Below are 24,438 nucleotides of genomic sequence, written 5' to 3'. Positions count from 1 at the left end.
ATGTGGGTGCCTGCGGAGGCGCCCAGGGCCACGGAAGCAAGTTTGGGGGCACGTGATCCATCGGCCGGATTTCATTTCTAGCCTCTGCAGGTGAAGGAGATCAACCCGCGGGGGAAGCATGTTCCCTGTCCCCACCAGTACGCGGCAAATGGGACGCGTGGCAAAACCTCCCTGGTTAGAATCCCCACACATGGCTGGAAAGCCAGGGATCGAGGAATGGTTTGAAAGAGGGAGTAATTATATTGCAATTGCGGACATAAAACTCCGAAGCTGTGGGAGGGAAGTCACAGTGGGGTTTCGAACCAGTCCTTGATTTCCCCCACCACCCCGCACTAATCCTTAGCCGCATTTAATTGATGCCCCTTTGTCTCGTGAAGCAACCGACCGCATATAATGGCTTCATGAAGCCTGTGCTGTGGTTGCCAGTGTTTTCAGGAGTCAGGACGCTTCTGGAAGAGGAGAGGTGCTCCTCTAGTCCCCTGGAGAGACAGACATTGTCCTGCTGGGGAGCCCTCATGCCCAGTCTGCTGCAGCGGTCCTTCCCAGTCCTATTCAGGATTGGCACGGAGCTGGGCTGTCTGGCCGCGGGGCCTGCATTCCAGTTCTTGGACGGGAAGGTAGTTTGCAGAATCGCGTGAATTCTGCTTCTGCCGGTTTTGAGATATTGAGCAGGTTTCTCACTCATCTGATTTTTAATTTCCCCTTCTGTAAACAATGGAGACAACAATAAACCTATCCTGAAGGATTGTTTCAAAGTCATTGAGTCCCCCGCCTCCCGTATTTTGTTATGCGAAATTTCAAACATATAGCAAAGTTGAAAATTTTAGAAAACCTCCACCACCAAGATTGTCATTAACATTTTACTAGACATGTTTTATCTCACATCTATCCAAGCTCACATCCTTCTATCCACCCATAAGTACATCCTTTAAAAAATGCATTTCAAAGTCAATTGCAGAGAGAGATTTAAAAAATAATTGTATCTGGCACACTGTCTAGACAGATACTTCAATTCAACAAATATTTGCACGTTTCTGTTGTGCCAGGCACTATGGTAGGTGCTGGGGGTACAACAGTGAGAAAGAAAGACACTGTCCATCCTTAAGGTATTCAGAATTTGGCTCAAACAAGAGACAACTTATCAGATACCAGCTCTCCCTCCATCTAGCTGATGTGATTGGGGAAGCCTCACCCGGGTCTGTGGGGTCAGGGAAGCCTTCCCGGAGGACGGGACATTTAAAGGAGGATGCTTTGACTGGTGTGGCTCAGTTGGTTGGGCATCATCCTGCAGAACTAAAGGTTGTGGGTTCGGTTCCTGGTCAGGGTATATGCCTGGGTTATGGGTTGGTTCCCTGGTTCTGGGCACAAACCAGAGGCAAATGACTGATGTTTCTTTCTCTCTTTCTTCCTCCTTTCACTTCTCTCTAAAAATAAATAAAGTCTTAAAAAAAAGAGCTGTCTTTATTATAGTCTCTATAAATACTGTAATACATAGTGTGACGTGCATGTCAACTAGCTTTAATACACACCCCAGGGGTGGTGAGTTAATACTGGAGGTGTACCCCATTCAGGAATCTGGCTAAACATGGATCATTTGAAATTGAAATCACCCCAATAAATTCAATAAAAAACAAAGGAGGAAAGAAAGAAATTGAAAGACCATATACTTTTGGGATGACTTCGAACATCATCTAAAGCTACACTAAAGGCTGCATTAATTAAGGGTACAGTACTTCTGAAATTAGCGAACTCTAGCCCTGGTTGGTGGCTCAGTTGGTTGGAGTGTCTCCAGAAACGGAAAGGTTGTGGGGTTCCATCCCCAGTCAGGGCACATACCTAGGCTGTGGGTTTGACCACTGGTCCGGGTGCCAACAGGAAGCAACCCATCAATGTTTCTCTCTCACATCAGTGTATCTCTCCCTCTCTCTCTCCCCCTTGCTCTCCCTCTCAAAGCAATGAAAAAAAAAATCACCGGGTGAGGATAAAAGTAAATAAATAAAATTAGTGATCCCTAGTTGGTAGAAACATAAACAAGGTACCCCTTCCCCCTTGCTTAATTATAAACAGGGGAGACTTCTGGGTCTGGAACTCTCAGTTTTGAATTCTCCCTCCTGCCTCCACCCACCTACTCAGGAGGCGTTTGTTATCTGATGGGAAGGAAAGTCCCTGTGTTGTTGCAGTTGCTTGGAACTGATACTTTTCAAGCCAGGTGTTTGTGGGAGGACCTAAAACAATTGTTCTTAACTCGGGCTGCACATTAGCATCCCCTGGGAAGTGTTAAAAAACAAAAACAAAAAGCCCCCAAACTTGAATAATGCCCTTTCTTCCCTAGTTCCCTTTTAATAGGCTTGGGGTATACCCGGGCATTGAGCACTTAAAATATCTCCAGGTGATTTTAATGTAGATCCAAGGTTAAGAACACTGACTTAACAAGACAGAGTAGGCAGCTTGCTGAGCTTTCTGGACAGGTGGAGGCTGTGTGTTGTGCTGCCTGCAAAGAAATGTTTACACAGGTGGTGGACTCACTGAGCCTGGCTCTCAATGTCTCTGAATGTAACATACCTCAGAGAGCAAGCAAGGCCACAAGGGAGGCGGCCTGTATTCCCGGCTGCCTCTAACCATGAGACGCCACTGGTATTTACCAAAAAGAACTTGGCAATTGTAAGTGACCATAGAGAGGAAGGAAAAAGGAGGAGGATGCTTTAGCTTAGCGGTTCTGTAACTTTTGTAACAGACTCAAGCAGAGGGCCTGTTAAAGCACAGATTGCTGGGCCCCACCCACCCTGTAGATTCAGGGCCCCACTCCAGAGATTCCGGGCAGAGCACACATTGGCATTTCTCCCAAGTGATGCTGTGGAAGTTGGTCTGTGCTTTTTATACCTTGGACAGCACGGCTCTCATTGTTAATGAACAGTGTGTCCTAAGGCCAAAGGGCTCTAGGGAGCTTGGCTTGTCCTGGGAAGTATTTGGTGACACTAGTGTTAACACAACTGCCAGAGATTTAGACAGAAGCTAAATTATGAAGTGCGTCAAAAACATGCTGAGTTTGAACTTCACCCTGGATGCAGTGAGAAGCCACCCAATAACGCCGCACAGGCAAGATCTCAGCTGTCTGCTCTTGGGGGATCTGGGGAGGTGGTAGGGGAGGGCAAATGCACCACCACTCTGGACACCAAAACGGGCAGGAGGCTGGACAAGGGTTGAGAACAGACTCTAAGTCAAGGCCATCCCTAGAGGAGTTTTGGTTCAAGGTCTCATGATGTCTGTGACAGTTAATGTTATGGGTCAACATTGAGGGTGTCTTTGGATGAGACTAACAGATCAGTAGACTTTGAGTTAGCAGACTGCCCTCTATGTGTGGCTGGGCCTCACCCAGTCAGTCGAAGGCCTGAATAGAACAAAAAGACTGGCCTCCCCGAGCAAGAGGATTCTCTAGCCGACAGCTTTGGACTTCATCGGACTCCTCTGGGTTGTGTGTCTGCCAGCCCATGCCGTGGATGTGGGACCTGCCAGCTCCTGTAATTGCACGAGTTAGTTCTTTAAAATAAATCTCTTTATGTATATACACACACACGCTATTGCTTCAGTTTCTCTAGAGAAGCCTAATACAATGGCAGGCGGGAAATTTCTGCTCCCAATCTTTAAAAACAGATAAATCTTACCCTTCAGGATATGAGGGCCACTGGAGCCTGTTTTCTAACAGCCGTTTTGAGGCTCCAGGAAAATATTATAAAATGTGGCTAGTGGTGGGGGGTTGCATGGCTGGTACCCTTCATTCCATCACCACTTCTTTTGTTCTCCCAGGGGAGAAGAGCCGGGCAGCGCCCAGTCAGCAGGTTCGGCCAGAGCGGCTGCTGACACTGCACCGGTTGTGAACTCGGCGCCCTGAGAAGAAGAATGCTGAAGCCAGGAGGAGCCAGGGTGCTCAGCCTTGGGAGTGCTTCCTAGAATGTAGAGGGGTATGGCGAGGTGGCAGTCCAAGGCTTCTTTGTCAACATCCAAAAGATAGGTCTATTTTTCATTGTTTTCTAGCCTTAAAAAATTTTTGTCTCATAAGTACCTTGTGTTGTGGAGCTAAGTTAGGGATAACTGAAATAAGCCTTAAAAATTCAGGCTATTTTGGAAGCCATACATGGCTACTCTACCATAGTTTGCTAAATCGGTGAATTCCCACAGGTTTATGGATGACTCTCCTGCCTGCAATTTAGCTGGGTGACTGGGCAAGTCCTCTGCTCCCTTGGGTGTGTTTCTCCCTGGGTGAAATGGGAGTAGTGGTGGGCAGGCAGGACTGACTCCAATTACGAGGCTGCCACCATTTCTAAAATCTTTTTCATACATTTATTTTTAGAGAGAGGGGGAAGGGAGAGAGAGAAAAACATCGATTTGTTGTTCCACTTATTGGTTACTTCTTGTATGTGCCCTGGCCGGGGATCAAACCTACAACCTTGGTGTACTGGGACGATGTTCTAACCAACTGAGCTATGCAGCCAGGGCTATAAAACCTGATTCTATAGGGAGGATCAGAGAAATTTTTGCTCCTGTGTATCTTTGCCCAGCACAGGTCCTGATACGTGACGGCAATATCTCAGGGGCACAAGACCAGAGGCCGGCTGACTTGTTCCACAGTCACGGGAAATGAGAGAAGTACTCAGAGGGGTGGAGGTTAAAGTCGTAACACAGTCTCCCACACAGATACATTTCTTTGTTTAGTTTAGACAGATGCCTTTATTTGGCTTTAAACACAAAAAAGCAGTACACGTGTGAGTGAGGGGGCCAATCAGGTCCTGTGGGGGAAAGGTTACAAAAGACACAAATACCCATCTCAAAAGCTTAAGGGTCCTTATATCCTTCCTTAAAGAACAAGTACGTTCTCACCTTTAACTGGAGCATAATCAACAAAAGAAAAAAGCAAACAAAATATAACTAGTCATTGAAATTAAGAACAACTCAACAATAACCAGAGGGAACTGGGGAGGGGACAGTGGGGAGAAGGGTCTTTAGGAACCACTACAAAGGACACTGGACAAAACCAAGGGGGAGGGTGGAAGCATGGGAGGGAGGTGGGTTTGGATGGGGCTGGGGGGAGGGGTGGGGAGAAAATGCAGACAACTGCAATTGAACAATAAAATAATTAAAAAAAAAAAAAAAAGAACAAGCACATTCCATACAAATGAAAGGGTTGTGACAAAGAACTTTTTAAAGTCAAGAGCCTTTCACAGTAATGAGGTATAATAATGGACAAGAAGTCTTGCAAGCTTCTCTCTTGTCTGATACTCACTGGATACTCACTGAAGTCTCCTTCGTTTTTCAGGGGGCCCTTTGGTGCTCACAGTCTGCTGGATGTTCTTTGTGGTCTCCTTCTCCTCAGATTTTACAGTTTCTGGTGTAGGTTCTGCCTCTTTCTTTGTCTGATCCACTGGGACAGGCTTTTCTCCAGACTTATGCTGCACAAATTTGGGTGGAAACTTTTGTCTCAGGTCTAGGAGTAAGGCATCCACATGTTGCCTCTGGAAAATAGAGCTTGGTTCTTCTTTCGTTTTGGTTTTAGGTTTGACTTTATCTTGCTCTTCATGATCTTTGAAGTGCCACCAATACCCTTTGGAAGGATGATACCGACAGTATGACATAGCTTCATCCAAAGCTGACGGAATGCCCTGCACCGCAGGAAGCACTCCAGAGTTTATAGCTGATCCTAAGTCTGGTGCCTGATAGAGTTTACTCCAGCAACGGTATAGTAATCAGCCAGCTAGTAATCAGCCAGCGGGGTAACTTGAGTAGGGGACTGCCACTGTTGCTTCCGAATAATAAAAAGAATGGGCTCTTGAGCATGTAAAAGGATGTATCCTACTCCAACCATCTGATTTAAGTGTTCTAATGTTAGTTTCTGCATTTTTGACCACTTCATTATTGCATGCTCTGTCATAAAAGGGATTACTTCTTTCTGAAAAGTAATCCAGCACATTTCCACCGTTCAAAGCAGGGATCTATGAACTGTCAACCCAAGACATTTCCCGCAGATTATCTCGGATGTCCGCCGCCGCCGTAATTCCAAAAGTGTTCGCGGCACATTTTAGTTTATCTTGGTATCGTGCAGTGAAATGTTTCTTTTTCCATCTTTACTTAAATATAGAGAATCTGAAGGTTGAGAGTCAAGCTGTCAAACACTTAACATTTGCACTAGGCTGACATAAAACTGGAACTGTGACCTGAATTGAAAATTTTGTGTTCAAAAAAGTCTCACTATTCTGATTTGTTTTTCTATAAAAATCTAAGTATAAATAAAATATAAAATGGGGGAGACTGAGGGGAAAAAGTTTTAGTTGCTTATAAAAGTATGAAAACCAACTGTAAGAAAAGGCAGTGGTGCTGGATCTCCCAAGATAAGGTGGTGGTAGTTCTGACTCGGATGAAGTGTGTTACTAGAAAGGATGCCCTCTGGGTCCTCTGGGCAGGTGTGGCTGTGGGTGAGGGTGGGGGAAGCGTCCTAAGAACTGAGTCAAATAAATGGCCAATTCCAGAAGCAGGGACAAACCAAAGGCCTTACTGGTTTAGTGCTTCTTTAAGTGAAAAATGCTTACAGAAAAATTGAATCATATTGTGAGAAATTGATTCCCATTAGCATCTTAAATCCTTTTGACTAGGACTTTTGCTTCGGTTCATAAAGGATTAAGTGCTATGGGAATTAATTGCCCTTCTTCTGTAGTGAACAATTAAAAAAATGGACATAAGATGAAAACAGCAGTTTTCAGACATAACAGGCAGCTCAGGATTTTGCCCCACAAAAGAAGGGAAACAAGGTAAGGTCTACAACTGCCTCCGTTTACTGTCAGTAGGCAGAATCCAGGCCAACTCTCCACCGGAAGAGGGAACCAAATAGACTCTGTCAGTAGAGGAGAGAGATCAAAGCTCACGTCTTGGTTGGAATATTAATCTGCACATGCACGAGAGGTAACTCCGCAAGGGCAGGAAAGAACCACCTGGAGTTCAGACAGGGCTGTGAATAGTTCTACCTGTCAGAGTAGAAAGACCTCATTGGGTAGAATTCTCAAAATAATGTCTTAATAGTGGAAAGAATTAGCTCTAAACTAAAGGCTGCATTAGACTCACCCTGTTACTTGTGATCGGTTTGGTCTTTTCATGTAAGATATTTTCAAAGAAGGTCCTTTCAAGTCTTCCTTTGAAAGCATCAAACTGATTACAAGTAACTTAACTATGTGCAAAAATAGTCGACTGCTTTTTAAAGGGATACAACATCCCCAGCCAGGTAGCTCAGTTGGTTAGAGAGTTGTCTCCATACGCCGGGGTTTCAGGTTTGATCCCCAGCCAGGGTGCGTGCAAGAATCTGGTGAATGCATGCATAAGTGTAACAACAAATTGATGTTTCTCTCTCCCTCTCTCTCTCTCAAAAAAAAAAAAGAGTACAACAGAATCCACCGTCTAACAAGGTAAATTTTACAGTGCCTGCTATCTAATAAAAAATTATCAAACATGCAAAGCAGAAAAATAAGACATATCCATAATTAGAAAAAATAAATCAATCAATAGAAACAGCCCCATCAATGTCAAAGATGGAATACTAGAGCAGCAGATATTAAACTACGATAAACTTAGTATATAAACCCCACAGAGTACACCCTGTGGGCCAAATTTGGCCCCCGCCTGTTTGTAAATAAAGTTTTATTGGAACACAGCCAAACTCATGTATTTATGTATCGCCTCTTACTGCTTCCATGCACCAATGGCAAAGCTGAGTAGTTGTGACAAAAACTGCAAAGGGCTGCAAAGCCTAAAATATTATCTGGTTCTTCACACCAAAAGTTTGCTGACTCCGGATGTAAAGGGAAACATGAACATGGAAGGAGCTGGAATATATATATAAAAAAGACTCAAATACAAATTCTAAGGATGGGACATACAGTATTTGAAAATTTTATTGGATGCAATTAACATGACGATGAATCTGACCTAATGTCTGTTTTCAAAAAAGCTTTGTCTGCTGGGGGGAGGCTGACCTCTCTGACAACAAAGGATGTGAAAAAGGGGAATGTGGCAGGAATTAGAAAGAAAAAAAACACCCAGCAGTTTGCAATTCCAAATCCCTGGAATTAAGGTCCATTACTAGTTTCAAGTTCCTTTCCAGAAGGTTGATAGTATTGGGTTAGCCAAAAGTTCATATAGTTTTTCCATAAAATAAAAGACACATTTTTCATTTTCACCAATAACTTTATTGATTTGGGTATTTTGGGTATGTCGGCTATCTCCCCCGTGGTAGAACATTGATGGTTCTCAATTGATGTCTCGATTTGATTGCTATCAACCTCAACTGGTCTACCCCACCGTGGGGCATCGTTCAGTGAGAAACCTCCAGCACGAAACTTTGCAAACCACTTCTGACAGGTTCAATCAGTCACAGCACCTTCTCCATACACTGCACAAATCTTTTTTTCTGTTTCATTTGCATGTTTCTCTCTCTTGAAGTAACAAAGCATAAAAATGCTGAAAATGTTGCATATTTTCTTCCATCTTCAATACTAAAATGGCTACATAAAAATTCACTAATTTGGTTTTTTTTTTAAACACACGCTGATATGAGAGCTGCTACGTTCAATCTAACAAAATTGTTTCTAATGAAATTAAAGACAACTAAATGCCACTAGAGGCATCTTATGGAAAAACCAAAAAATCCAAATGAACTTTTTGGCCAACCCGATGAGGTGCTCTGCCTGGTCCTGCAGGTGGGAGGCAGGCCTCTGGAGTTGGAACTAGCCCCTCCCACTGGCATGGCTGATGAGGGAAGCGCCAGTTTCAGCTCGGTTGTGACTTTTCGTACCACAAGCTATAATTCCTCAATCCCACACCATTACAGTCAGTTAACGTGCTTTGCTCTCCGATTTGGGGGCAACAGTTCAGAGCTAAGCCACCTGCAAAAGTGTATTTTTTAAACGTCATTACTGGTTGAAACCACAAATTGCCAGCATAAATATCTAATTTCAGGCCACCTCCATAAATGGGATAAGAGTTTCATTGCTAATGTTTGTTATTGTAGTACTTACTATAGCCAGGCATTGTACTAAGAGTTCTACTTGGATTTTGCTCATTATAGTGCTTAGAACAGCCCCCTACCCTGCCCCAATCCTTTCTAAGTGAGAAACTAAAGCAATGGGTACTTAAGTAACTCAGATAAGGTCACATGGCCGGTAAGTTAGGATTCAGACTTAGTCAGTGTGATACCAAGACTCACCCTCTGGTCTCCTGTACTGGCTCCTTTGTAAAGTATCTGTTCTGATGCCTGACATCATACCTGGCAATTAATAAACGAGACAGCTAGTAATGGGTCTCTGATTTTAATAGGACACTGAAAACTCTGTGAAAAATTTGGATTTCTTTTCCTATTAGGGAACAAAGTGGCTGAAGAAAAAAACAAAATCTGATACAGAAACTAAACTCTTTTCATATATAATAAGACTCCATTCGCTCCTTAGGCAACTGCATTTATTTAAAATCTTAACATTTTGTACATACAAACATTCAGCAGTTTTATTTTTCCTGGTTTACTTCCCTCTCATGCTAAGTCCAATTAGTGGTATTATTACTGTATATAAATGGCCCAAATAATGAAGCCAAAACAATATATGTGGCTGCGAGAACTCTCTCACAAGTTCCCACCTTCATATCCTCTTAGCTTGACATAGTTCAGATGCAAAAAAAGTGTTTTTGGCAAGGCAATTACTTATTAGTCATGCAAGCAGAGATAGAACCAGTTGTGAGAGGCACCGGTTCTGTCAATTTACTGCCGCAAGGAGTATAAAGCATCACAATTCCTTTATCAACAGGTCATGAATAACACGACCTGGAAGGATAATGTGTAAAGACACACAACAACAATGTATTACTTCAAAATGCGTATTTAATGGCCATTCCATCAAAATCAAGCAGAATCACATTTCAAAAGTGTGTGTATATATATATATATTATTTTAAGGTGCATTTTCAAGTTTTATTTAGGCTTCATTTTTTCTTGGATGCCTGAGGTGTTCTTGCAGATACAATTAACATAGATTGTTCAGAGGTTGATAGCTTCTCATGCACTGAAAGACAGGATCCTAACAATACCGCGTTATCTTGGGTACCTTAGAAATTTCAAAAGCCATGTGTAATTTAATACCAATCATGAAAGACATTTTCAACATAAAATTTAGGCACTCTATACTTTGGAATAGCCACAAAATATTCCAACAAGAGTTAATGCACTTTGTGATTATATCTACTCAGAGATAACTCTCAATTAAAATCTATAATTACTAAATAACATTTTAGCTTAGAGCCCATTACATTTTAATAATTACTGTGAACGATTTGCAGCATTGTGTTTTAATTAAATAATGCCAACTATTTCCAGTAATGATCCTGATACTCATCCTCATGGTGTATTTTTTTTAAAGGAAGAAACTTACAACGGCCACTGATAAGTATCTCCCCCTTTTTTCCTTCTAATACCTGAATAAGAATGTCTCTAACCATCCTTAAAGGTATTCTTGTGTTTTCTGCTGTAGTTGCTTTCTTAGCATGCACAGCTACAGCAATGGGAGGCTTCCTGGAGATCAGGAAACATTAGTCAAGAACTCATCATTGATTCCGGGACTCAGTTTAGTTGTTCAGTTACTTTGTGGCTAAATGCACTGTTCCATCTAGGTTCCTGCAGTCTAGGAACATAGATGTGCTGCTAGACTGACCGGTAGGGGGCCAAGGCGAAGGATACTCAAATTTGTCATTCCATGTTCCACAAGGCCAAGGCCACCTAGACCGCATCTGACTTGAGGCAAAACTTGCTGATCTCTGCAGTGTGGTTTTGGAGGTTCCATCTCCTTGTCTGAAAACTAAGGGGTGGGCATGATATTTACTTACTGAGATGCCATTAACTCAAGATGAACTTCCCAGACTTGAACATAATTTAGCATTTTTAGAATTCAGAACATGGATACTAATTGTTCCTGTTGAGAATAAGGTGCTTTTGCTAGGTGGTATGCATTTATGTAGCTAAGAAAATAACTGGAAAGCCTTTCAGAATTTTTAGCTTATAGTCTGCAAATTGACTCATCATAATCACCAATGATTCACTTGTAAAGATCTATTCAGAGAAATGAATTGAGACTTATCTGACTGTAAGTCGTACAGAAGACAGCACAGTAACTTCCCATAGGAGAATATGGTATTTCATCATGGGGATCACTGGTAAATTAATTACACTGCTAATGTTTTCTGGTGTATTTGAAGAGACAATTAGCATAAGTAAATCGTGAGTGAGATGACAATTGCTTGATATTTGATTCTGATCATCAGATGAGATCTGAGGTTCTGTTAAGCCTCCATTTGAGTAGGGATGGGGAGAGAAGGGCATAAGGAATGAGTAGTTGTTAACTTCAGTTTCAGCAAGTATAACCAGAACCAGTTACTACTAAGTTGATAAACATCGACGTTAAATGCAAAGCGGATAAGACTCATTTGACCTCACCAAGAGGTGACAGATGCTGGGAAGCATTAGGGAGCTGATTGTTGATGGGGGAAATTCATGTGGAACCTCAGCCGTCTCTCCTGAGCAGAGAGAATGAGAGAGTAAGAGGGAAGGTGGATTTTAGGTGAGGTGGCTTTTCCTCTTCTCTCAGAGCCGCGTCTTCCTATGGATATTCTACAACATCTATCTTGTGGTCAGGATCCGAGGCTCATGGCAGCACAGTAAAGACTACAGTCCCTCTCTGGCGTTTTAGAATGGCCACAGCTTGCTCATGAGTAACACCTTCTAGAGACTCGCCATTAACAGCTAAAATCTGATCACCTCGTTTCAATTGGCCATCATCTGCAGCTGCTCCCTACAAACAAGAAACAGTCCAGTTTAATCCAGGGTAAAGCAATTAACATTCAAACAATATTAATATTATGGTGTGCATATATAAAGAGTAACTTTAAAATCTACCAATTAAAGTTATTTTTAGGTAATGCTTTTCAATTAAGAAAATTAAGACAAATGTAAAATGTTATTGGAATAGTCATTGAATAGTAACGAAAACTATGTGCTGTTTAAATAACTTACTAGTAGAAATGTAATAACATTAGCATTTCTTTTATTACAACCTGGACCTTATTTCAGTATTCAGTGCTAAATGGGATTTCAATGTCATATCATGTCATATTCATGAATATGTAATACACAAATGAAGGCAGAACTGAATCTGGTGTCAGTCTTATTGCTAATACCATCATCATATGTACAGGGCTCCCACTGCATTATTAACCTATCAGTGTTGTGGTGATCTGTCAAAAATAAGTGTAGCCTCGAAACGGGTGAGTTATATGGCATGGAATTACCTCTCACTAAACCTGTTCTATATAGAAATAAGCAAAAGTGTGGCATCTCTAAAATGTTGCACTATCATGTTCAAAATCTCCAACTTTATGCATCTTTGATCATCTAAATAGGTTTCTAGATGACTGCTTTCACTGTCCACCCAGTCGTGCACGGCTCCTCAAAATGGCCCAAAGCTAGTGCAACTTGGGCTTTTTTCACCCTAAAACTGAGTATCTAAAATGCCATGATATTTTGGGTGGGTAAGGAAAGAACAAACCTGGAAAATGTCTTATAGGAGGAGGCTTCCCCATCTGTTGGGGTGACTGTGAAAATCCCTGGAAAGGGCAGTGCCACCAGGTTCCTCTAAATGATGCTGACCTACTGGGGATGTTAGTGAGGGTCCACAGGCACCTGTCACCTGAGGGACTCAGGGAGAAGCTGAGCTGAGAGGCATTAATGGTCCAGAGACCTGTGTCTACTAGTAGCATGCAGGTCCTGAGGGGGTGGGTGAATGATCTAGAATTTCAAAACTGTGAAAAGGGTAGAATTTCTGAATAAAGCTATAATAAAGAATACTCAAAACCAGGCCTGTACTGGGGGGGGAAAACACCAAAATTAAACAACTTGCAACTTCAGTCAAATCTTCTTTTTGTTCTTTTAAGAAAGCGTGTTAACTGCACTAAAGACAGGATTAAACGAGTTACTCTAGTGAATAAAATCAGAGTTACCTGGCTCACTTGACTTTACATGCTGAGATTTAAAGGCTTCAGCAAACCTCAGATATTTGCATAATTCGTTTTTTAAAAGGCATGTTAAGCTGTTCAAGTTTTCGTTTTCAGTAAAGTGAAAAAGGATGATTTTTCAACTTTCTAGGATTTGTACGCTATTTCAGGTATTGCTGGGCTTACTTGATAACTGCCGCTGACTTGTACCTCCTCTCCTACATCACCAGCGTGGCAGCTGCGGATTAGTCAGGGAAGCAAGAGAGAAGTGGCTCCCAGAGAGCCCTCCATCTGTTCGGAAATGTGGCTTTACCCGCTGGCTGGGCCCCAGCTTGCTCACTCAGCCTGCCCTGCGCTGTAAAATAGGCGTCTACTCTCACCTTTCACCTGTTCTGAGGGTTAAACACATGGCACATGGTATTAGCTCCATAAGGGTGGTAGTTTAATAAAATGAAACTCCAGTGATAAGCAAACTCATGCTTTCCTGTTGCACAGGCTCTGAAAAACTGCTCCCTAAGTCTGCAGGGCTGTCGAAGACTTTAGGTCCATGTCTTTTTACTTATGGCAAGATCTGGCTGCTGAAGGGTCTAAGACCTAAACTTGGCTTTGATTTGGAAGTTTCCAGACAAACACCTGAAAGAAAATGGAAGGTGCTGAAGGCTCTTGATTGGATTGATCAAGTCTCACAAACCCTATGTATCCGTGCCTGTGATGCTTCAGAGTTCTAGTGGGAGAACCATCCTGATGGGCCGAATCAGTGTCTTAGTTGAACAAGAGAATTACTAAACGAGGCTTAGGACACCAAAAAAGTCACGCTCTGTGGATGTCTAAGTTCCTAAAGTGACAAACATTTTTAAGAATACATGTTCAATACTGTAAAACTCCTTTGCCCATTTTTGGTTTATGATTCTTTTCAGAAAACTTTTAAATTTGGGTATATTGCTTTGCTCTAACAAATAAAAAAAAAAGAAAGAGAAAAAGTCATCAAATGAAATATTATACAAAACTATGGAACTATCTTAATAATAATAGTAATAATAATTACTTGCATTGGCATATTCTTTTTTTGAGATGAAATGAACTAAGTAGGCCATTAGCTAGGGCTTTAGAACTTTTTTTTAATTCAGAGCTTTTCATTTTCAAAAAAGGTCCACTCCTTAAAAAATAAACCATACCAAGGATATTCAATATTTACCACTATGTTATGACCTACATAAGTGCTTCCTAAATGAGCACTTTCAATGGAGACCTTTGGAAAGAGCATTTTGTTTGAGCTTCATTCGTTATTCATTCATGATTCCCACTACTCTTGTCCCACTCTGATTTGATGGTTATTTCTTTTCAAAAATCCACCAGCAACGCATGGCCACTTCACTCTCAGCTGTAGGCTCTGGTGACCTGACAAATGCTGCCTGGCTCCGGCCCCACCAGTCCGTGGGCACGTGTCGGCAGGGGCAGCTGGTGCAGCCTGCTGAACTCTGGGCCAGGCCAAAAGACCTTAGAAGCCAACCAGTCCTCTCTCTGGACTGCAGCTGATCTACTTACGGTTATGAAGTGAGCTGGTGATTACAACATTCTGGAGGAGCTTTTCAGAGGTGCAGGTTCAATTTGCTGAAAGGCGAGGGCTAACCTTGCAGCCTTTCCACTGCCCTCATCTATATAGCTGGCACTCTTAAGAGCAAAATACAATAATGCCTCAAAAGAGGCATTATCATCACAGCTACTTCTGGTGGTGTCTCAGGAAAGGAGAGCCTGTAGGTGGCTTATCCACCTGGGAAATGAGCAGACTGGGGCAGTACTGTTATCTAGAATGTTTCTAATTTGCCTTCCCCCTTGCCCTCTGCCTGTCACCAGGTCACCAGTGTTTAGGAACAACATGGCTTCCTAATAGGCACCTTGGCAAGAAGGAAACACATGAAAACATCTGCAGGTGCCTCACGGGTCCCAAAGCAAATGTCAAATGACTTAAGGATTAGGTCAGGTCATTGGGTTAGGCCCAATTTACAGGTGATGAGATGTGCACAGGTAAAAGTGAACTTATACTGAGTGTATAGTATAGCTTTCTAGAAAAAGAAATTATCTATCTTCTCCTTTTGAAGATCTGTATTTCTTTAGGAAAAAAACCTAAAGGAAGCAATCAGATTAATCAATAAACAAATAACTGTGATAAAACCAAGGAAGAATAAAATTGTCATGTCAATACTAAGTACTTTTCAGAGATTTAAAAAAAATTTATAGTAAAATTAAGTTCCAACTTAAAAGATCCCAAAGAAGTTAAAAGTAAGCTATCCATGAGCCATCTGGAGGCAGGTACACCATGAGCTCTGCACTCAGTAGGATGAACTGGAACATTTGATTCCTGAGAAGGGGTATGACCTAGTCTTAGTCTAACTTTTTGGGTGGGTCCTGCAAGTACTCGGGAGAGTACTGGGAGAGAGAAACCACCGCAGGCTCAAGTGTCCTGAGGATTTTGGTGACAGGCAGCCGTTAATGTTGCAGTGATCCGAGGCTTGTACAAAGTTTCATGCCGTGTGGCCCTCTTGTGTCTGCCACTTTTTCTTAAAGGAGAAAGCCAATCTTTGTTCGAGCCCACAGCAATACTTCCAAGGCCATCTTCCAAAGAGTGTGGCACTGCTCCTGATATTGTGTTGGTGAAATAGGACACTTTTTAAAATCTACTAGCATCTACTTTTGTAATAGGGTCCAAAGAAAATTGACTCCACTATTATAAAAGAACTTTTCGTTCACTCATCTGGTATGGGAATTTCCTATAAGTTTGAAATAAAATAAGCATACATGTACATATCCAAATATAGCCCAAAATAAACCAAAGCACTTAAAAAAAGTCTCACCTAGGTTTGATTAAAAAAAAAAGTAAAAAAGTACAGTAAAAAAGGAAAAAATACCTTTGCAAATATAGTCTTGACATAAATTGGCAGGTCTCCATGGGGACTTCCATAACCCCCTACAATACTAAACCCCAATCCTTCAGAGCCTTTCTCCAAAGTAATAATCTTAGGTGGAGGTGTTCTGAAAACACAATGCATGCTGTTTAATTCAAGAATAGATATCGAGAAGGAATTTCATTTTCATGGAAGAACATAGATTTGAGAGAGACTTTCATACTGCGAAGCTATTAAGGTCAAATCAAACTATCAGAGAGCAATCTAGAAACATTTTAAAATTTCACATATTATGCTGGAGTAATGACCAATGGTCTTGATGTTTTAGGGGTTTCTCTTTTATAAAACCCACTATTTTTTATTTACAAATAAAGTCATGATGCAGAAATTGTCAAAACACCCTTCTATACGCTCCAACTCTTAGGTTGACTATTTAAATCTGAACGGAACTGTCTTAACATCCTGAAAGAATACCCTTGGCAATAGGAGGTGGGGCGTCAGCTTAGTGCAGACCGCCAGCCTGCGGGTGGACCTGTGCACTGAACAGGAGACGGTGGCCTGGAACTCGGTAAGCCTCTGTTCTTCTCTGCTTGAACATCCTCCCACACCTGCTCCACCGCTCCCATCTAAGGTGGAGACTCATGCTTCAAAAGCTACCTCCACTGTGATGCCTCCGTGACTGCCCTGGGAGAGTTAGCCACATCTTCTCCGTGCTTCCTTTGCACTAGGCCCCGATGTCCATTATGGCCCCGTTATAGTGCATTGTGGTTACTTAAGCATCTTTCTCCTCTACTGGACCATGAACTCCTTAAGCCTTCATCATCTGAGTACTCCTAGCACTAGGCTTGGTGCCCATCACAAACTCAGCATCATGACTATGTAAATGAGAACTGAAATCCGGGAGAGAAGAGAGAACCCAAGGTAAAGCAAAATGGATAAATTCAATCCGTTTCAAATGTACCTTTTAGATTTTCAAAGCTTCACTCAGTGTGGAAGTCATCTCTCTCAGAAACAACATGGGTAAACATCAAATTACTTATGTGGGCTCAAGCAGTTAAATCTAAGCTTAACTAATACCAGCTTCTTATTCCAAAATGTGGTTGTCCCAAGGATGAAAACCCGCAGGGACTCCGGCCGCCCAGCCCCTGCGTTTGCAGTGGGAAGCTCCCGTTGTGCGCGGGCACTACCACTTGTGTGGCAGCATCACATCTGAGTTGACGTGCATGTGATGTCAGCTCAGCCATTCACACATTTAGACAAACTTGCAAAACTGGGACATAAGTAACCTTTGAATATGCTGTTCTGTCTGGCTAGAATATTCTTCCCTCTCCTCCTTCTCCATTTTTCCTGGCTCATTTTAGGCTTGATCTTCAACTGGTTCACACTGATGCCAGCTCTTTGTTGGTGTACTTACTGGTTGCTTACAGCTGGCATCCATGGTAATTGCTCAATGTCTATGCCATATGAATTGTTGACTGTTTTGAATGCCACTCCTGCTTTTTCCAATTACATTAAAACTCGGCTTCAGTGTTACTGCCTCCAACCATACGCCCTGACTGAGTGATGCCCCTCCTCCACGGTTCCCCAGGACCCTGGGCTTACTTATCCCTCTCACTGAACTTAGCTCTCCCATACCCATCTATTCCTTTATAACCATGGGTTCGTTTTTCCTGTTCTCTGGCAGTTGCATGAGGACTGGGGCAAGCCTTCACCTATGCTTCTAGGTTCGACTCCTTGGGACCCAGCACTTGCGCAGGGTCTAGTCTTAGCAAGGCACTCGATAAATCTCTGCTGAAATAATGATGAATTTGTCTCTATGGCCGAATGGTAATGACGTCACAAATAAGGCTCTACCTTTCACCACTTTGTGACCTTACCAGCACTCTCAGTAATAACCCACTGACTAGACGTGAACTTGATTTATGTTTCCTCTTTCAAAGGCCCTCATACCCAAGGATATTGAAAGTCCCCTAGATGTCTAAAGTCATTGTTTTAGAAATAGCCCCTGTGGCCACCAAATCATTAGAGATCTTCATAACTGTGCCTATTCACAATTAGAGACCTGTTTTGGGGCAGGGGGTGGGGTGAGGGAGGAACAGAGCTCCACTCCTCAGTGGGAAGCATCAGATGGAGTCTGTCTCCATTTATCTCACATTTTCAATTAGTTTTAATTTTTTGTGTAGAGAAGAGTAAAACAAAAGTCCCCAAATGTAAACAGTGGTCGGATTATAAGTGATTTAAATTATTCTAAGCTAATGGTTCTCAACTTCTCAGGAGCTGTACAGCTGTGGAATCATTAAAAAAGTGGACACATCAAAAAATGCTAAATGTATACTACTCTTCCTGTAAGGATCCTAATTTTCTTTTAGAAGGGAAAGAGTCATTTTAATTTGGTAATGTTATATGTTCATGTATTTGTTATATTTTAAAAGCATACATTTCTTACTTTCATAATAAGAAGATAGTAAATGAGGTTAGTTTAATATGTTTACCTCAAGAAAAATCCAGGAGCATCTAAGATCTCATTTCCAGGAATGTCATCAGTTTGGCTCAAGGAAACTCTTATAAAAATTAAAAAAAAAAAAAAGCAAAGATGTCATTTAAGTTGATGACATTCCAGGAAAAAGCTGGGAATGGCTGTGATCACCAGATCCTTCTAATAAGCCATTCAGGTCAGTCAACAAACATTTATGGAGCACCGACTAGTGACCAGGCACTGGTGGTACTGAGAGGAATAACTTAGGCAGAATTTCCCAAAGTATGGGTCCTCTGCCTGTAGGTAGCAAATGCTCCCTGGAGAACCCACTGTGGACCACCTACTCAGAATCTCTGAGACCGGGCCAGGGAAATTAGCATTTTAAAATATGCTCTTTATATTATTTTTATGTACATTCTAGTTTGAAAAACACTGCTTTAATGAGCAACTTTCACTGCAATGACTGGTTTTAATGAAGGACGCCAGCGAGTATTACAAGATTTTGGTTAGAAAACTGAGGAAACCTGGCTCCTTGCTCACAAAAGCAGGGTGCACCTGGGCTGTAAAGCTGTGGTTTCCAAGGGGAGAAGGCACAGGCGCCGTGGCAAGGGGACCAGATGCAGGGTCTGTTAGCCCTGCAACAACAGTTGGTTCCGAACTTACATAGTGGAACAAAACTTTGTGAAAAATAAGGAAACCCTGGTGCTTACTTGGAGATTTTCTATGAATTAGAGAAGTAATGTACACGTTCCCCTCTTTTTCTGAGAGTATGCTCTTGACTCTGGAAAAGGTCTCACTGAGCTTTTGCCCCGCACCCCCAACACACACACACAGGCACTCGGCATCTAGGACACTCACTCTGTGTCTTCCGGATGGTGTTCAGCAGTGGGTGAACCAAGGTGGTAGCCGGTAGACAAATTTTCAAGCTGAGTTGCTATGGCGCTTATATTGGTGTCTGCTACAACCTGCGGGAAAAAGTCAGAAGAAGATAACCCATTACAAGTCAGGGAAGAGACAGAGAAACCGAAGCGTACCCGATGGTCGGTTCTCAGTCCTCATCTCGTCCAACCTGTCTGCAGCATTTATGCAATGGATTACTCTCTCCCTCGCAAACTGTTTTCTTCATTTGGTTTCCATGGCACCGCCCCAGTCAAGTTTCCTTTCTACCTTTGCTCATTCCTCCGTAGCTCTCAAACCTCTATCAGAGTGCCAAAGGGCTCAACCCTGGAGCTTCTTGTTTTTTCCATCTAAACACATCTCCTTTGTCACCTTATCTCATCAGGTGAAGTGCCATCTGTGGATGGCACTTCCTGAGTCTGTATCTCTAAGAGTACCACCACCTTTAATTAACTCGAATATATATATAGCTCTCCACCCATCTGATGTTCCTAATGGGCTGTTCAGCAGGTATCTCAAACCTAACATGTCCTGCACTGAGCCCCCACCTCCTCCACTTATTCCCATGGCCTTCCTCCTCTCAGGTAGCTGCAACATCCATTCTTTCAGTTTCAGCAAACACCTTGGTGTCTCTTTCTTGGTGACTCCTTAAGTGCTTTTCCTTTCAAAACCCACATACAATCCTCATAAAATTCTACTGGTCTTCCTACAAAATTTCTATTGCCCGGAGTTTTACAGTAGCTTTCTCACTGGTCTCCAAGTGTATAGCAGATAGAATTGGTCCTGTTAAAATACAGCAGATTGCCCTGGCTGGTGTGGCTCAGGGGATTAAACCAGGCCTGTGAACCAAAAGGTCACCAGTTTGATTCTTGGTCATTGCATGCGCCTGAGTTGCGGACCAGGTCCCCAGTTGGGGGTGTGCAAGAGGCAACCCACCGATGTTTCTCTCATGGATCACTTGCTGAAGATCTTCTGCCCAGTTATATCTCTGCCCTCATCTCCTAACATCCTTCTCTGATTTCCCTCTGGTCCAGCCATTCCGGCCTCCTTGCTGTTTCTAATATGCCAGAGTCATTTCCATCTCAGTGCTTTGCAACCGCTGTGCCTTCGCCTGGAGTGCTCTGCATCCAGTGTGGGTGTGGTTAGCTCCACTTCCTTCAGGTCTTTACTCTACAGTCACCTTCCCTGACCACTGGAACTGAAATCTCCACACCAACGTCCTGGCCCATTTCCTATCTTCCTTCCCTGCTTGCTTCCTTCTTACCACCATTACTATCTAATGCACTGTGTGTATATTTTACCTTCTCTATCATCTGTTGCTTCATGTTAGAATGTGTCAGCAGGAAGTTTGTTTTGTTTGCTACTGTTTTGCCATTATGAAAAACAGTGTCCAGCATATATTGTACTAGGTGAATGAAAGAATATCTCTATGATTTGCCTTTTAGATGGTCCCAAAATATAGTAGGATAACATTTAAACATTCACTTTGTATTCCTAACCTGCAAAAGCCATCCCAAAGCATTCAGAAGAAATATGGGATAGCTCTGACAGCCCACACAGAGCAGGACACAGAAAGGAGCTCTGGTGTTCAGGTTCTCCCAGTTAAATGATGCTGATGCCGAGTTTCAGCTTCCTCATCTGTCGAATGGGAATCATAAAAGCATGTGTTGTCTGTCTTCTTAGCCTGGAGTTGTCTTCCACCTCAGTGAGTTGTCAGAGCGTCTTTCTCAAGAGCTCTTGGGCTACCCCTGCTTCCGATCAATGGTTCTTTTCCTAGGTTACAATTCTCAGTGCACAGGTATGGAGTGAAGGGACTTAGCCTGACAGCAGTGCAAAGGAACTTGATTTGACTGTAGTTTCAGAATAAACCAACAGAGGGCACAGCCGCCTCAATCTGGAAGCTTATTTGAATCTGTTAATATTTAGAAGGAAAGCAGGTGACAGGGCAGCCCTGGCTCTGGCTGGATCAGAGCGCGTTTTGGGGGAAGCATCCTATTCTGAGGGAGAACACTGCTAAATGTGAGTTATAGGATATTCTGGAAACACCACCATATAAAGAATGACTAAACGAACTGTGGGAATATTTAGAACAAGAGACACAGAGGAAATGACAGATTCTTCCTGATCACAAGAGCACCTCCATTTTCCCCACAGCAAGTGTTTTGGAGTTGTCTTTGCATGCCACCTCTGTAACCTTACCTCTTCTTTAAAAAATGAAGATTTTATTTGTTCATTTTTTAGAAAAGGGGAAGGGAGGTAGAGAGGGAGAGAAACATCAGTGTGTGAGAGGGATATCTATTGGTTGACTCATGCAAGCCCCCAACTGGGGACTTGGCCCGCAGCCCAGGTACGTGCCCTGGCTGGGAATCGAACTAGCGACCTTTTGGTTTGAGGGATGACGCCTAACTGAACTACACCAGTCAGGGCAATCTTACTTACTCTGAAGCTACACCATCTTCATAAACCCACTCCATGCCAGCTTCCAGTCCCATCACCTGGCCCAGCCATCGATGGCCCACATTCTCTGGCTTTGCCCAGTTTTCCAGTCTTTGCTGTTTCTACTCACCCCTTGTGGCTCAGTCCCGGGCCCCCTTCCCACTTGCACACTCAGGGTCTAGGTGACAGCATTCATGTTCCCAGAGCTCTAAATGCCGACGACGTGCTGACAATTCCCAGGCTCCCCTTATACGAGCCTTCTTTGGCTACCCTTGTTGACATCAGTTTCCCCTGTTTTTCCCTCCACAGCACTCTCGAAGTACTTCTCACAAACTGTGATGCATACTTGTGTGACTATCTTTCCCTCCCAATCACAGGATTCGCGAAGGGCTGCTTCTCAACGTTAATGTGCCCGGCACACACTTACCTAGAGTATCTGTGGAGTGAATGAACGAATCTAAAACCTTCCTAAGGGGCAGGGATTATGACACTCACTTCTCTGAATTTCCACAGAACAGACTGAGACTGATAGAGATTGCAAGGAGACTGGTTTTGGGTCCTTTTAAGAAGAAAAAGAAATCTAACAATTAAGGCAGTTATAGAATGGAATGCCCCATTAGCACCCCACCAAAGCAAGCACTCAAATAAAGTTAAAAAAATCCATCAATTTGGGATGTGGTAAAGGGGATTCCTAGACTTGGTGGGAATTTGGACATGTACTCTCAGCTGACCAAGAAACACACCATCTGTTATGACGTTGAGGAAGGAAGCAAGATACTGTTTCTTTCTAAGGTACCTTCAAAAGCCAAGGTCTGCTGGCAACTTGCTCATTTCTTGTTTATTCAATATGTAACAGCACCACTACTAAGCTGAACAGTTTATGCTAAGCATTCTTTAGAGTGTCTAGAGAGGTAGGTACCATCGTTCCCATATTATCGACACAAGAACCTGGAGCAGAGAGGTTACGTAACTTTCCAACATCAGTGAAGGAGTGAAGGCCGGATTCGGATCCACGCCATTCCACTCTGGAATCCTGTGCTCTTAATCATGTGCAGTGTGAGGCAAATGGCCTGATGTGAGGGCACAGAGTTTAGGGTCTGGACGTGGCACGGGGGAGGAAGAGGGGCAGAGAGACGTGGGGGAGGAAGAGGGGCAGAGAGAGAGTCCGACAGCAGATGCAAACAGAGCAAGAGATCGTCGTGGCGTGTGCTTGGTGACAAGCAAACATCATCCCACTCCCCCAACATGACAAGGAGAGGGCTTGGGGGTGGCAGACCCCCCCCCCCCCAGAGGCTCTAGGAGGAGAGCTTTTTAACTTTTAGAAAGAGAATATACTTCATGAGTGCATGAAATCAGCCATGTGAATGATGAAACCAAAGTCATAGTTCTATTTGGGTAAAAGCTGTTTTATCTTTAAAATCTAGCTAGAAAATGTAAAGACTTCTACAACATCATCTTGCAGAAAAACTCACATCCCTCCAAAACATAAAGGCCTCTTGCTTAGTCCAGAGCCCTGAAATAAACAAGGCCTCCCAGTCATTGATAATATTAAATCCTAGAGATCCACCTGGGGTCCTGGGAGCTCCCCAGGTCCATGCCTGTTTTGCAGGAGTGGAACCCAAGGGGCTGAGTGGGCACTGTGAGGGGTTTTCACTGACAGCTAGGCTTTTGCAGGAAGATAAGGAGAGCACACACCTGTCACCCCCAGATGACTTTCTAACCCCAAGGCATTTGCACTTCCCAGGGACTGACTAGTGAGAGGGGATAAACTGATTTGGAAGGGTGTGCAAGTTCAAGGAGATGTGGTCTATGAATGTTGACTCAGCCCTGTGTCTGAGTCACAAGGGCTTGCTCTTGCCCCACCAACACCAGGGACTGAACAACACGGAGGTGAGGCTAGGAGAGGTCTATTTGTGCGTTCTGAAGTAGGGGAAGGCAAACAGGCTGATGGAAATTGTACTCTTTTTTTTTTTAAAGGAAATCTTGAACTCCTGGATACAAACTTCTGTGGTAGGTTCTGAAGACAGAGATGGGAGCAGAGGAAACCAAGGGAAAGCCAATGTGCCCCCTGCACTCCACAACAACAGGCTTGCAGCTGATGTCAGCTAGTGTGGGAGGTGGATGCAAACACATCCATTCAAAGTGGAGGGAGGACAGGGGAAGGACTGCGTTCCTGCGTAAGGCAGGGAGGCTCTGGGTCGTGAGATGATGGGCAGTAGGCCTGTGCACCATGAATGTGTGGTTCGAGAGCCATGGTGTCTGGAGTCCTTGGGCCCAGCTAGGGCCAGCTTCAACTCTTACACTGGTGGCCTATGGTCTGGCGTTTTACAGATCAGCAACCCGCTTTCCTCTCATCCTCCTCCCAGGGCACCTGGAAGGGTGGCAGATGTCCTCCTTACTTCCTATTCACCCTGCAAAACCATCTAGTTCAAAATCTGTGGGTCTTTATGCTCCTCCTAATGCTGCAGTTAGTGCTGCTGTAGACATCTCGAAAGTGGTTCCTAAATGTAGATCACTAGATAGGGAACTGCTGGGTGATGGGTATGCTCATACTGAACCGACCAGATCTTCCTAAATTGCCAAGTGTTGGTCCAGTTTAAACTTTCACCAGGCATTTAATGAAAGTGGTGGGGGACTTGAAAGTTGGAAAATTTTAGTTTA

The 24,438-nt window shown here is 43.2% G+C and overlaps 1 protein-coding gene and 1 pseudogene across 3 annotated transcripts in view; both read right to left on the bottom strand.

Moving 5' to 3' along the window:
* Nucleotides 1–4,815: 4,815 nt before the first annotated feature.
* Nucleotides 4,816–7,139, bottom strand: LOC112309084 (mediator of RNA polymerase II transcription subunit 6 pseudogene; annotated as a pseudogene).
* A 2,336-nt stretch (nt 7,140–9,475) lies between these two features.
* Nucleotides 9,476–24,438, bottom strand: part of PATJ (PATJ crumbs cell polarity complex component) — a 322,107-nt gene continuing 307,144 nt past the window's right edge. Inside the window, exons 43-46 of one of the 3 annotated variants that reach the window (XM_024565364.3) lie at nt 19,303–19,409; nt 18,461–18,529; nt 15,972–16,095; nt 9,476–11,867 (exon numbers count right to left, since the gene is read on the bottom strand). In XM_024565364.3, coding sequence (XP_024421132.2) covers nt 11,721–11,867; nt 15,972–16,095; nt 18,461–18,529; nt 19,303–19,409 — 447 coding nt within the window. In that variant the 3' untranslated portion in view covers nt 9,476–11,720. The remainder of the gene's footprint in view (nt 11,868–15,971; nt 16,096–18,460; nt 18,530–19,302; nt 19,410–24,438) is intronic. The other 2 variants (XM_024565365.3, XM_024565366.4) reach the window with 2 other exon arrangements.

Source organism: Desmodus rotundus, chromosome 3, assembly GCF_022682495.2.
Source record: "Desmodus rotundus isolate HL8 chromosome 3, HLdesRot8A.1, whole genome shotgun sequence".
In the NCBI taxonomy this organism is placed as follows: Eukaryota; Metazoa; Chordata; class Mammalia; order Chiroptera; family Phyllostomidae; genus Desmodus; species Desmodus rotundus.
This window is presented reverse-complemented; position numbering and strand designations above follow the sequence as displayed.